Below are 12806 nucleotides of genomic sequence, written 5' to 3'. Positions count from 1 at the left end.
GCTTAACTGACTCAGCCACCCAGGCACCCACCTCTGAAATGTCATTTTTAATTACTGATTGCTATATCAGGCAAAACAGTTTTCCTCACCATCTCTAGAAGTCTTACTAACATATAATAATATATAATATGTATTGAGTACTTACTTTGAATCAAGCATTGTTCTAAGCAAACATGTATTAATTCATTATTCACACAAAAACTCTTCCAAGTTGACACTGATGCTGTTATTCATATTTTCCAGAGGAGGAAACTGAGGCACAGTGCCCAAGATCACACTGCTAGTAAGTAGTGGAACTGAGATTCAAATCCAGGGACTCTGGCCCCATAGTCTGTCTGGTTTTCATCACTGCATGCAACCTAATTTTAATCTTCAAAGCTATGAACTCTCTACCACGTCATTATTTTAGTTATACAACCAAAAACTACACAAATTACTGGCAAGTTATACATTAACTTTAACTAGAGATACATCCACAGATTCTAGGCAATACCATTCCTATAACATATCCAAACATGTTATCTGATCACCTTTTCCAAGCAAGAAAAAGGGAAAGGAAGTAAAGCCAGCTGATGGGTCTTGGGTAGCACTTGTGTGGGGAAAGAAGAGGAGAGGAATGAAAATGAAGCCCAGAAGAGAATTTTACAGTTGATCTCAAGTGCTTAAAACAGGTCATCAGAGCAAAGCCAGAGGCATATACAGCACATGCTGGGAACTAAGGTACAAGGCCAGCAAGTGTCCGATAATCAGGGAAGATGACAGTTGGCAGGTGATCTAGACATGTCCTAGAGACAACTGAGATTGCTGTGGGAAATCTCACATGCTTTCAATGCATGTGTGCAGACAGGATAGGTCCATTTTTGAGAGCAAGAAGGGAAAAAATGCAAAACAAATAAATGAAACAAAGAAAAGAGCCAGAAGAGGACAATCATATTGGGTGATACAATTATATGACCATCAAAGCTTGTCTACACTATGTAAGTATGTAAGCATGCATGCAAGGTCAACAATAAGGGTATAGTAGTAGTAAAGTGAGGGATAAGCAACGTAATGCAGGCCACAAAATTCCAGAGGACCAACGATAAACTTCACAGAGGAAATAAACTTTAAAATACAAATAATACACACTCAGATAAAATGTGAACAATTAAAAAGTAAAAGCTCTACCCAGTAGTAACTCTTACTTAGCTTTTGTTTTCACGATGTAGCTCTTCAATACAATTCAAAAAAGTTACTGATCTCCTAATACATTAGATAGAGGACACCGAGTATTACAGGGGATTCAAATACCATTGAACTGCAGCCCCACAAGGTACTTACACTATTTTACTAATACAAGTAAACAACCGTAGCACTACAAAGAACATTAAGAAAAGAGTGGGACATACCAGATAACATTTAGTGGGAGAAAGTGGCATTTAAGATATGCCTAGAGGGGTGCCTGAGTGGCTCAGTTGGTTGAGCTTCAGACTTTGGCTCAGGTCATGATCCCCCCTGTTCAGGTTCGTGGGTTCGAGCCCCACGTTAGGTTCTGTGCTGACAGCTCAGAGCCTGGAGCCCCACTTGTGCTCTGTCTCTCTGTCTCTGTCTCTGTCTCTCTCTCTCTCTCTCTCAAAATTAAATAATAAATAAAACATTATAAAAAAAGTTTTTTAAAGGAAATAACCCTAAAAGATATAATGAATCCAAAACAAGATACAGTTTAGCCCTTTCCGGTTCATGGAGCTTTGTAGGAAGCATGCCCTCCCATCCTTCAGTGTCTTCCCAGAGGCAGATACCATCTTTAATGTCCACTGCCCGGGCACCCTCCTAGACAGGATCCTCAAAGTCAGACCCCGAGTTCAAGCAAACAAGCACACCAGATGCTCCCCCTCCCACGGCCCCAGGCTGGGATCTCAAGCCTTGCTTTTTACCCAACTGATGGGTTTGAGATGTGATCTTGCTTTTTACCCTGGTGCTTTACTTTTCCACAATACAAGACACAACCACTCCAACAAACAGCAAATCCACACACACAGACACACAAACACGTCTGTGGAAAGGACACACTAACAAAAACGGGAAAGTTTCAAAAAGGAGCTAATGAACACAAGTTAAGAAAGAAAGAAGCTAGAGGCACCCAGGTGGCTTTAAGCATCCGACTTCAGGTAATGCTCTCGGGGTCTGTGGGTTCAAGCCCCCGCGTTGGGCTCTGTGCTGACGGCTCAGAGCCTGAAGCCTGCTTCGGATTCTGCGCCCCCTCTCTCTGCTCCTCCCCTGCCTGCGTTCTGTCTCTCTCTCTCAAAAATAAATAAACATTTTCCAAAAAATTAAAAGAAAGAAAGAAAATATTTTTTTAAAAACTAAAAGAAAGAAGAAAGAAAGAAAGAAAGAAAGAAAGAAAGAAAGAAGAAAGAAAGAAAGGAAGAAAGAAAGAGAAAGAAAGAAGGAAAGGAAGGAAGGAAGGAAGAAGCTAGTACTAGAAGGGAAATGACTTTGATCTGGGAAATGTTAGATCTGAGGTGCCAAAACTATATATCCAGGTGGAGATGTATACAAGGTAGGAAAATGTTAAATGTGAGTTTATAAGAGAAGTTTCCATCCTATAGACAGAGGAAAAAAAAAAAAGAAGATCTGGGAATATATAGAAGAAAGTGTAGGAAGCGGGTAGATGTGAGAGGAAGTCAGACCCCCGGAAGTGCCTCCATCACAGAGCCGGGTGTCACAAGAGGAAAAAGGAGGAACTGGCAAGAGGGAGACACAAAAAGAAGGTAGTAAGATGAAAGAAGAGGCGGCATTCAAGAAAGAGGAAGCGGGCCACAGTCAGAAATGCTTTATGATTAAGAAAAGCTGACTGGATTTAAATTTAAAAACACAGCTGCCTTTCCTTTATCCACGGGATACAGGTGTGCTGTTTCGAAGGGACACATGCACCCCCATGTTTATAGCAGCTCTATCAACAATAGCCAAAGTATGGAAAGAGCCCAAATGTCCATCGATGGACGAATAGATAAAGAAGATGTGGTACATATATACAATGGAGTATTACTCGGCAATCCAAAAGAATGAAATCTTGCCATTTGCAACTACGTGCATGGAACTGAAGGGTATTATACTAAGTAAAATGAGTCAGAGAAAGACAAAAATCATATGACTTCACTCATATGAGGACTGTAAGAGACAAAACAGATGAACATAAGGGAAGGGAAACAAAAATAATATAAAAACAAGGAGGGGGACAAAACAGAAGAGACTCTCAAATATGGAGAACAAACTGAGGGTTACTGGAGGGGTTGTGGGAGGGGGGGATGGGATAAATGGGTAAGGGGCACTAAGGAATCCACTCCTGAAATCATTGTTGCACTCTATGCTAATTTGGATGTAAATTTTAAAAAATAAAAAATAAATTAAAAAAAAACCACAGCTGCCTTTTGAGAGACAGGATTTAGTACAATGATGAGGGCAAGTCAGAACAGGGGGCTACGGAATGCTCAGCATGAGGAAGGGGCATCCGTCCTTCCTTCCAGAGGACTGGCAGTGGAGGGAAGGAGACAGCACCCCACTGGGCGCTCCGTTAGCACAGGGACCCTGCCCGGTTGGGTCACTGCTACGTCCTCAGCACTAAGACCAGTTCCTGGCATGTAAGAGGTACTCAATAAATATTTGTTTGTGGAATGCTGTGCTTATTCAGTGACTGCTGCTGTTTGATTAAACAAATGAATTAGTGAATGAACACAGTAATGATATTTGAGGAAGCCTGAGACAACAGCCTTCACTTCTGTGAGTCAGGTATAAATGCCGGACATGAAGGCTGGGAGCACAGCTCACCTCACTGTGCTTGGCATGGAGTGGAAAGTGGGGGGTCTTGCCTGGCGTTTGCAGTTAGTCTTTTTGACAGTAATCTGAGGGAAAAGAGAATCTTTTGGGCCAGGCACGGAGTCTGGGGAGGAAACCCTTGAGTGTCTGCAGAGTAGAAATCTCTCTCTGCCTTAACCATAAAGAGATACTGAAAGGAGCTCTTGAGAGGCGGGTTGTTAAGAAGGACACGTAGAGGACAGTGGAGAGTAAGGAATGAGGAATCCAGGCAAGTGCCTGCGAGGTTGTGAAAACCCTTTGGGAACAGAGGTCACCTATCTCAGGCTGCTACAGGTTCTTGTACTCTGTGTTAAATCCCTTTGTCATGTCCACGCTTAAAGTCTTTGTAAAGTTCTGATCTGGGTATGAGACTATAAAAGGATTCAGGCTACATGGGGGACAGGAAGATGGTCAGCACTGTGGTCGCAGCAGGAGCAGTAATAAGAGTGGAAGAACCGCAAGGATCCGTGATGTGGGGTGACCTCCAAAGACACCCTGAAGGTTCAAGGATTTGTTTCATTAGATGACACGGTATTATTCCCTTACAGGGAATATAGGAAAGAACTTTTTTTTTTCCTGTTGCTTCCATTTGGTTTTTGTTTGATTCTGACAAAGGAGAATTGAGCAGCTATTCAGTCTAAAGGGAGAAAACTGATGGAGAGCAACAGAAAGAAGGCAGGGTTGTAAGAATTGGTATAATGGAATTAAAGCCCTGTGGGAAAGAGGCCATGAGACCCAAAGTGTGGCTGGGAAGGTTCCTTTTTATAAAGTGATATACAGAAAGATTGAAGGGCACGGGGGGGCTCAGTTGGTTAAGTGTCCAACTCTTGGTTTCAGCTCAGGTCATGATTTCATGGTTCGTGAGTTCCAACCCAGCATCAGGCTCCATGCTGCCAATGTGTCTGGATTCTCTCTCTCCCTCTCTCTCTGCCCTCTCCCCGCTCGCATACGACTCACATGCGTGCTCCCTCTCTCTCACTCTCAAAATAAACAAATAAACTTAAAAAACAACAAAAGATCTAGAGTAAAGATATAAAACAGATGGAAGACAACTTGGGGGGGCCCACCTCGAAGGCAGGGGACAGAGACCGCAGGGACTTACAGAACACAGGATGCTCTCACAGCTGCTGGAGAAAGGCCACCAGAGAACCCAGGGAGTAAGACGGTTTCTGCAATGTTGAGGGGCTACATCACTGGAATTTCCAGAAATTCTAATTAGCACGACTTAATACTATTTACAGCAATATTTGGCAAACAGGAAAGGTTTTTTTTTTTGCAATTGGAGATGCAGTCCTACACTTGAGCCAAGTTCAGCTCACCTAATAGATCTGAATCATAATAATGGGATAAACACACCTCACGGCAGAATCATCTCACAATTTTAGAAAAGACAGGTTTTAATCAAAGGAATCGCAATTAATCCACCCTGCTTATTTTCCTTCAAATGCAGCCAAGTTGTACTATTTCATACCAAGATCCTCAAGGTCTTCCAGATGGAAGAAATCTTAGAAATCATCAAGTCCAACCTCTCACTTATTATGACTTCATTTTTAGAAATCCATGGCAGAAAGGATCAGTGCACGCTGGCATCCACGTACTGCTTTACATTCGTCAGCCTCCTTTGGGGTACACCTGAGGCCACATAGCTGAGTTCTGGCCAATGGAACACTGGTGGACGGGATCTAAGTCACTCACTCCCAGGCCCGGCCCTACCTTGGATGGAGGAAGACCAGCCAACTTGCATTGTATCAAAATTTGCTTGACAAGTAGATAAACTTTCACTGTGGTACTCACTGACATTTGTGGATTTGTCTGTTTCAACAGCAAGCATTAATTGATTCTCAAGCCTTCTTTGAATAACCTAGCAACTCAGAGAACTGCCAATCATGCTAGGGAAAGAAATGGAGATTATTATCGCCCACAGATCCAAAGGATTAAAAAAATAGAAGCAGTCATGAAATTCATTTTTATAATATAGTAGCATCCTGGTTATCTAAAGGTTATTATTTGAGACACAACCTACAAAAGTTAAGGCCCTACTCCCCTGAGAACCAGGAAATAAACAATAGAGATCTTAAAATAACCCAGCCTGAGAACTAAATAAAGCTTTAGAGGTTCACTCACCAGTTAGCCTTCTAGGCTGTATGTATTTATTCAAGTTATCTTGGAGTAAATAAATCAATCTTAGAAATCTGGTTTATCTCAAATCAGATAAGAAATTGGAAATTGGTCTGTTTCTGCTTTCTTTGTTTTGTTTTTTGAGATTCCACATATAAATGAAATCATATGGTATCTTGTTCTGTCTGACTTCTTTCACTTAGCATAATACCTTCTAGGTTCTCCCATGTAGTCACAAAGGTCAAGATCTCATTCTTTTTATGGCTGAATAATATTCCACTGTGTGTGTGTGTGCGTGTGTGTAACACATCCTCTTTATCCATTCATCTATTGATGGATACTTAGGTTGCTTCCATATCTTGGCTATTATAAATAATGCTGCAATAAACATAGGGGTACATACATCTTTTCTATTTAGGGTTTTCATTTTCTTTACCCGGTACTGGATCATATGTTAATTCTATTTTTACTTTTTTGAGGAACCTCTATACAGTGTTCACATTGGGTGCACCTATTTAAACTCCCACCCAGAGGGGAGGTGGATGGGGAGATGGGCAAAATGGGTGAAAGGGAATGGGAATACTGGCTTCTAACTACGGAGTGTAGACGTCCTGGGGATAAAATGTACCACATAGGGAATATCGTCAATGGTTTTGTAATAGTGTTGTAAAGCATCAGATGGTGGCTACACTTGTGAACATAGCATAATGTATACAGTTTGTCAAATCACTTGTTGTTCACCTGAAACTAGTGTAACGTGTGTCAACTATACTTCAATAACAAAGAAGTGAAGAGGGAAGGGAAGGGAAGGGAAGGGAAGGGAAGGCAAGGGAAGGCAAGGGAAGGCAAGGGAAGGCAAGGGAAGGCAAGGGAAGGGAAGGGAAGGGAAGGCAAGGGAAGGGAAGGGAAGGGAAGGGAAGGCAAGGGAAGGCAAGGGAAGGGAAGGGAAGGGAAGGGAAGGGAAGGCAAGGGAAGGGAAGGGAAGGGAAGGGAAAAGGAAATTTGAAGCAATAAAGATGGTGCTAGAAGGGGCCAAATCACAACATTCTGAAGGTAAAGGAGAGATCAGAATCTCCAAAAAGCAAGGTATAGAGTCCCTATTTTATAACTGAGCCCCACTACTTTTCAGAGTCCTGAAGGAACTCAACTCACAGCTGATTTTTAAAAAAAAAAAATGACTTACTGTCCTCAACTAGCTTTTGTAAGCCTCTAAACGAAGGTAGGAAAACGTGTAAGAAAACTCTGGAAATGGTTACTCAATCAGTTTCAATGTCTAAAGGTAGGCACTGTATTTGAAAAGAAAATTTTTTTTGAGGATCCCTTTATTTCCCTAAGATGCCACACAGTGATGCTCAAAAATATGAGACACTGCCATTTGCATACTGTTTGGGAGTGAGTGGTTCCTCCCAAATCCATGTGGGAGCACATATCCTGCACAAAGGAAACTGGGATTCTTTAAGCAAAATCAGGATCCAAATATGTGAAGTAGAAAGGACCTTAGAGCTCATACAGTGCAAGCCCCTGACAGCAAAGTTAGGTGCCCAGAAGGTGCCATTCATCTCACTGTAGAGGAAGAACTGGAGTTCATACCCCCTTGCTTTGGAGCCAGGATACAACCACCTACGTCACAATGTTCCTTCCCTGGATAGACTTAATCTTGACCTCCCTTCCCAGGCCTTCCTGGAATCCAGAGGTTGATCCAGAAGCATGACGCACTCACCTGCAAAAAGCAGTGTCCAACTGGGGCATGCTCCGCAAGGGTGACGTTGTACACCTGCCTCCTGAAGATGGGCTCGTTGTCATTCACATCGTCCACGGTGATGCTCACCAGGCAGGTGGCAGAGAGTGGGGGTTCTCCGAGGTCCTGGGCTACCACTCTCAACTCTACTGCCTCCTGGACCTCTCGGTCCAGACTCCGGATGGTGCTGATCACGCCGCTTTCAGGATCAATAGTGAAGGACGGTCCGCACTCCGCTGCAGGCCACACACCTTCCGGGTTGCAGTGAACGGGAAGGTGGACCAGTGCGTAGCGCAGCCGGGCGTGGTCGGTGCCAGCCTCGTCCGCATCAGAGGCGCTGACCCACACCACCGCCGTGCCGGGGGCCGCGGCCTCTGACACGGAGGCCAGGTAATGCTCCCGGCTGAAGAGAGGCGGCTGGTCGTTGAGGTCGGCGACCCGGAGCAGCAGCATTTCCTCGGTGCTCAGCGGCGGGGAGCCCGCATCCGTGGCCACCAGTCGCAAATCATACAGGTCGCGGCTCTCACGGTCCAGGGGCCCCTCGACGCAAAGGAAAAATACCCCCGGGGAGCCACCAGAGCGCAGCGCGAAGGCTCCATCTCCGCCCTCCAAGGACAACGAGATGCTTCCGCTTCCGAGGCCCACGCCGGGTTCCCCGATGGCCTCCTCTTCCTGCTCGGGATCCCCGTCCGCGTCGGACACGGAGACTCGAGCCACGTAGTCGCCGAGGGCCGCGCCCTCGGAAACGCGCGCCGCCCCACCCTCGGTAAGGAAGAGCAGGTGAATGGCGGGCGGGTTGTCATTCACGTCCAGAACCGCAATGGACACGCGCACAGTGGCGACCTCGGGCTCGGCCCCTCCGTCGCGGGCCTCTATCACCAGCTGGTGCCAGGCCTGTGCCTCACGGTCCAGCGGCCTCTGCACCCGCACCACGCCGCTCAGCTCCCCCACGGTGAAGTAGGCCGCATCGCCCAGTGGCCAGAGCGCCTGCCGGGCGCGGATGCTGTAGTACACGTGGCCATTGGGCCCCAGGTCACGGTCGGTGGCGCGAACGCGACAGACCTCGGCTCCCGGCCGAGCGTCCTCCCGCACGGCGGCGCGGTACTCGCTCTGCTCGAAGACCGGGGGGTTGTCGTTCTCATCTAGCACGCGCAGCTCCACACGCAGGTGGCCCGTGCGCCGCGGGCGGCCGCCGTCCCATGCCTCGATCTGCAACTCGTGCGCAGCCACAGCCTCCCGGTCCAAACGCCGCAGCAGCACCAGGTCCAGGGGCTCCAGGGGCGACGACGACGGTGGCGACGGCGGTGACCCGGGAGTTCCGTAGCGCAACTGGAAGAACGGTCCCGCGGGGTCCTCGGGAAGGGCGGACGGTTGCACCAAGGTGTAGCCCTGAGTGCTGAACAGGCCGGCGTCCGGGTCGTGGGCACCTGGCAGGCGGAAGGCGGTACCTGGAGGGCTGAGCTCGGAAACGTCGAGTTGCAGGGAGTCGCGGGGAAAGCTGGGGGAGTGATCGTTCACGTCGTTGACCAGGATCTCCACCTGCACCACGGCTCCCAGCAGCGTGGCGGCCACAAAGCTGTAGTGGTCCCGCTGCTCGCGGTCCAGGCACCGCGCCGTGCGGATGATGCCGGTGTCCGGATGCACGTGGAAGTCGTCCAACAGTGGTGAGTCATCGGAATCCTCGGATAGAAAGAAGCCGCCCGCCTCCTGCTGCTGTGCAGCGGGCAGCCCGGCGCGGATGTCTCCTACTAGAGTGTCCGGAGGAAGTCCTTCGTCCACAGAAAGGCTGAGGTTGAACACCTGGGCAGATGAGCCCGAAGCCGCCCAGAGCCACGCGTGCAAGAAGAGCCCGAGCAGGAAGCGCTGAGCCCCCGTGGCGCCGCCGCCGCCGCCCGGCAGCCCGCGGGGTGACCCTCTCCTCCCTGGCATCGGAAGGCGCCTCGTGGCCAGAGCCCCCCGCTGCCGGTGCCCTTTGCCCATCCTCCTCCCAGAAGGGCTCATTTCTCCGCCAGCTCCTGGGGAAGGCTCCCGGGTAACTGCCAGCTTGTGGAGGGCTGGCAGAAAAATCCAGGAGCCTCTTCAGTGTCTGGGCGAAAGAAAAAAAAAAAAAAAAAAAGACTTTGTTTGGCAAACCAACAGACCCAGGAGTTCCCGAGGTTCAGGCTGCAACTGGTGAAAACGTCCTCCGCCTGCCGCTCACGCAGACAGGGAAGCGCTAGCTGCCTCTGCCGCTGCAGCCACCTCCTCAGCCCCTGGATTGCTTTCAATGAGTCTCATCTCTTTTTCTCTCTCCTTTTATTCCTTTTACATCTGTTCCTTGTTCTGCTTGGCTTGTTGTTTCCCCCTGGTAAAGTCAGGTGCATTATTTCCCTTGCCAAAAAGGATGAAATTATTTAAAGCGCACACACAGAAGGAGAGGATGGGGGTCGGCCCGGGGAAGGGGGTGGAGTAAGGGCGGGGAGGCCGAGGGCGGGCGCGCAGCCCGAGCGAAGGAGGAAAGGAGGGAGGGGGAGGCGGCCCTGGCTGCGGCCGTGTCGGCGGCTCCGGGGGTGGCCTCTCCCCGCGGCGTCTCGGGGCGCCCAGGACCGCCCGGCTCCAGCTCCCACCCAGCCCCCGCCGCCCCCCCTCCCTTCTCCTCCCCGCCTGTGACGCGGCGCACACGAGGGCAAACTCCAACCTGCGAGTCGCCGCTCTGCAGCAGGGCGCGTTCTCGCCGGGGCCAGGGACCGAAGAGAGAGGAGCGAAGGAGGAAGGACGTGGAAATTCGGACCGGGAGGCGGGCGGGGGTCGCGCAGGCCGGCCGGCTGCCCCGGCTCTGCGTGCGAAGTGGCGATGGGTGGGGGGCGGCGAGAGGAGCAGCCCCTCCACGCCCTCCTCCCTCCATCCCCTGGACGGTTCGTTCGGCAGGCCTGACGCTTGGCTCAGGCTGAGCAGAGGGTGGGGGTTAGAATCACTTTGGGGAGCCAAACTTGTGTTCTCCATTTGGCGAGAGAGGCTCGTCCCCAGCGGAAGGACAGATGGAGTCAAAGGCCGACGCGCAGCTGGGGCCAGGATGACTGTAAAGGGGGGGGAAGGCGGAACTTGGAAAAACCTTCGCGAAACCCCGAGAAATCTGTGGCACACATGGCGCAAAGCATGCTTTATTATGCCGCGCTACTACTCAGCGACGCGCGAGCGTCTTGTCACTCCCCTCTGCCACCAAGAATGACAATAGATTCGGCTTGTGAACACTTTTTTATGCATTCAGCGCCATCACAACACTTCCAGGATGTTTTCGGATGCTGATTTATGGGCAGAAAGATGGGGTAGCTCAGGCCAGACCACCTTCCAGCACTTCACCATCGCCTCTGAGTAAGGAAGTTTGCAGCCAGGGCCACTGTTGGTAACACTTCAAACTAGCTTCCGTCTGAGTGCAAGAAAAATGCCAATAAATCGCCAGTCGCAGGTTTCGCTGCAATTATCCGTAATGATAGGTAGAAATTGATAAATGGCCTCTAATAAAGAATGCCTGAGGAAGGACTCTCTGCCTTCTTGAGAATGGCTGGTCGTATTTAGCAAATGGTTTCTGCAATTTTGCATTTAAGCCGAAGGGAAGAATTAATTTCCTAGTTACCGTTACTCTCCTTTAAGGAGAACCAAGAGCTCTGCATGGTGGTTCCTGCCAGCAACAGTAAAATGCCTTTTTAATATATGATGGAGTTATATATAACTGCTAATCTACACCATTATCGCTACCTCTGACAAAATAATAATAAAACCATTTTATAGCAGATATGTTGCATGTAAATGGAGACATCATTAAAATAAATCCAGCTGCCTTTCACCAGTGAAGTCCCCTTACCAGTAAGGAGAATGGTTATGAGTCTTTAGTTTTCTTTCACCTCAACCTTTGCGATCTTGAACTGGTTCCTCGGCCTCCACTCTTGCCCCCCATAAGTAACTCTCAGCCATGCCTCTGGATTGTTTTGTTTTGTTTTGTTTTGTTTGTTTACAGGTTTTTTTTTTAATGTTTATTTTTGAGAGACAGAGAGAGGGAGGGAGGGACAGAGAGAGAGGAGAGAGAATCCCCGAAGGCTTCACCCCCACAGGCTTCACGCTGTCCGTGCAGAGCCCAATAAGGAGCTGGAACTTTCCAACTGTGAGGTCATTACCTGAACAGAAATCAAGAGTCGGATGTTTGACTGAGCCACCCAGGCACCTGGATTGTTGTTTTTAAAGCTAATTCAAATTGTGTCTCCCCCTGCTTAGAACCTGCCAATATATTTCCATTATACTTGGATTATAATTGAGACTCCTTCCAACTGTACAAAATTAACATGGCCCTTCTCACCTTTCCCACCTCATCTCATACCTCCACTCCGGATCCACTTGTACTGCTTTTTTTTTTTCTAATCTTGGTATTTGTTACAGACTGAATGTTTGTGTCTCCCTCAAAATTCTTATGTTATAGTCCTACCACCCAATGTGACGATATTAGGAGGTGGGGTCTTTGGGAGGAGACTAGGATTAGATGAGGTCATGGGAGTAATGTTATGAGAGTCATGAGAGAGCTTGCTGCTCTCAGTCGTCCGCCTTGTGAGGACATAAAAGCGAGCAGTCCACAACCAGGAAGAGGGCCCTCCCCAGAACCTGACCAGGCTGATACTCTGATCTCAGACTTCCAGCTTCCAGAACAGCGAGAAGTAAATTTCTGCTATTTATGAGTCACCCAGTGTGTGGTACTTTCTTATAGCGGTGTGAACAGACCAAGACAGTACATTCGAATTGTTAGAAACTTTCTCTGCCTGGGAGTTATTCTTATGCTTTGTGAAGATTTGTCTCTTCCCCATTCAAGTCTTTTTTTTTTTTTTTAACATTTATTTATTTTTGAGACAGAGAGAGACAGAGCATGAATGGGGGAGGGGCAGAGAGAGAGAGACACCGAATCAGAAGCAGGCTCCAGGCTCTGAGCCATCAGCCCAGAGCCTGACGCGGGGCTCGAACTCACGGACCACGAGATCGTGACCTGAGCTGAAGTTGGACACTCAACTGACTGAGCCACCCAGGCGCCCCCCATTCAGGTCTTAATTCAAATGTCAACTGTTTGGAATCCTCCCTTGACCCCTCTACTCAATAG

General features: G+C 48.4%; 1 protein-coding gene across 1 annotated transcript in view; it reads right to left on the bottom strand.

Annotated features, from left to right (window-relative positions):
- DCHS2 (dachsous cadherin-related 2) overlaps positions 1-9691 on the bottom strand; it is a 245080-nt gene extending 235389 nt beyond the window's left edge. The window contains exons 1-2 of the mRNA XM_030312882.1: positions 7665-9691; positions 4707-4724 (exon numbers count right to left, since the gene is read on the bottom strand). Coding sequence (XP_030168742.1) covers positions 4707-4724; positions 7665-9691 — 2045 coding nt within the window. The remainder of the gene's footprint in view (positions 1-4706; positions 4725-7664) is intronic.
- Between the last annotated feature and the right edge of the window lie 3115 nt (positions 9692-12806).

This window comes from Lynx canadensis, chromosome B1 (genome assembly GCF_007474595.2).
Source record: "Lynx canadensis isolate LIC74 chromosome B1, mLynCan4.pri.v2, whole genome shotgun sequence".
Classification (NCBI taxonomy): Eukaryota; Metazoa; Chordata; class Mammalia; order Carnivora; family Felidae; genus Lynx; species Lynx canadensis.
The sequence above is the reverse complement of the archived record's forward strand: the minus strand, read 5'-3'. Positions and strand labels throughout refer to the sequence as shown.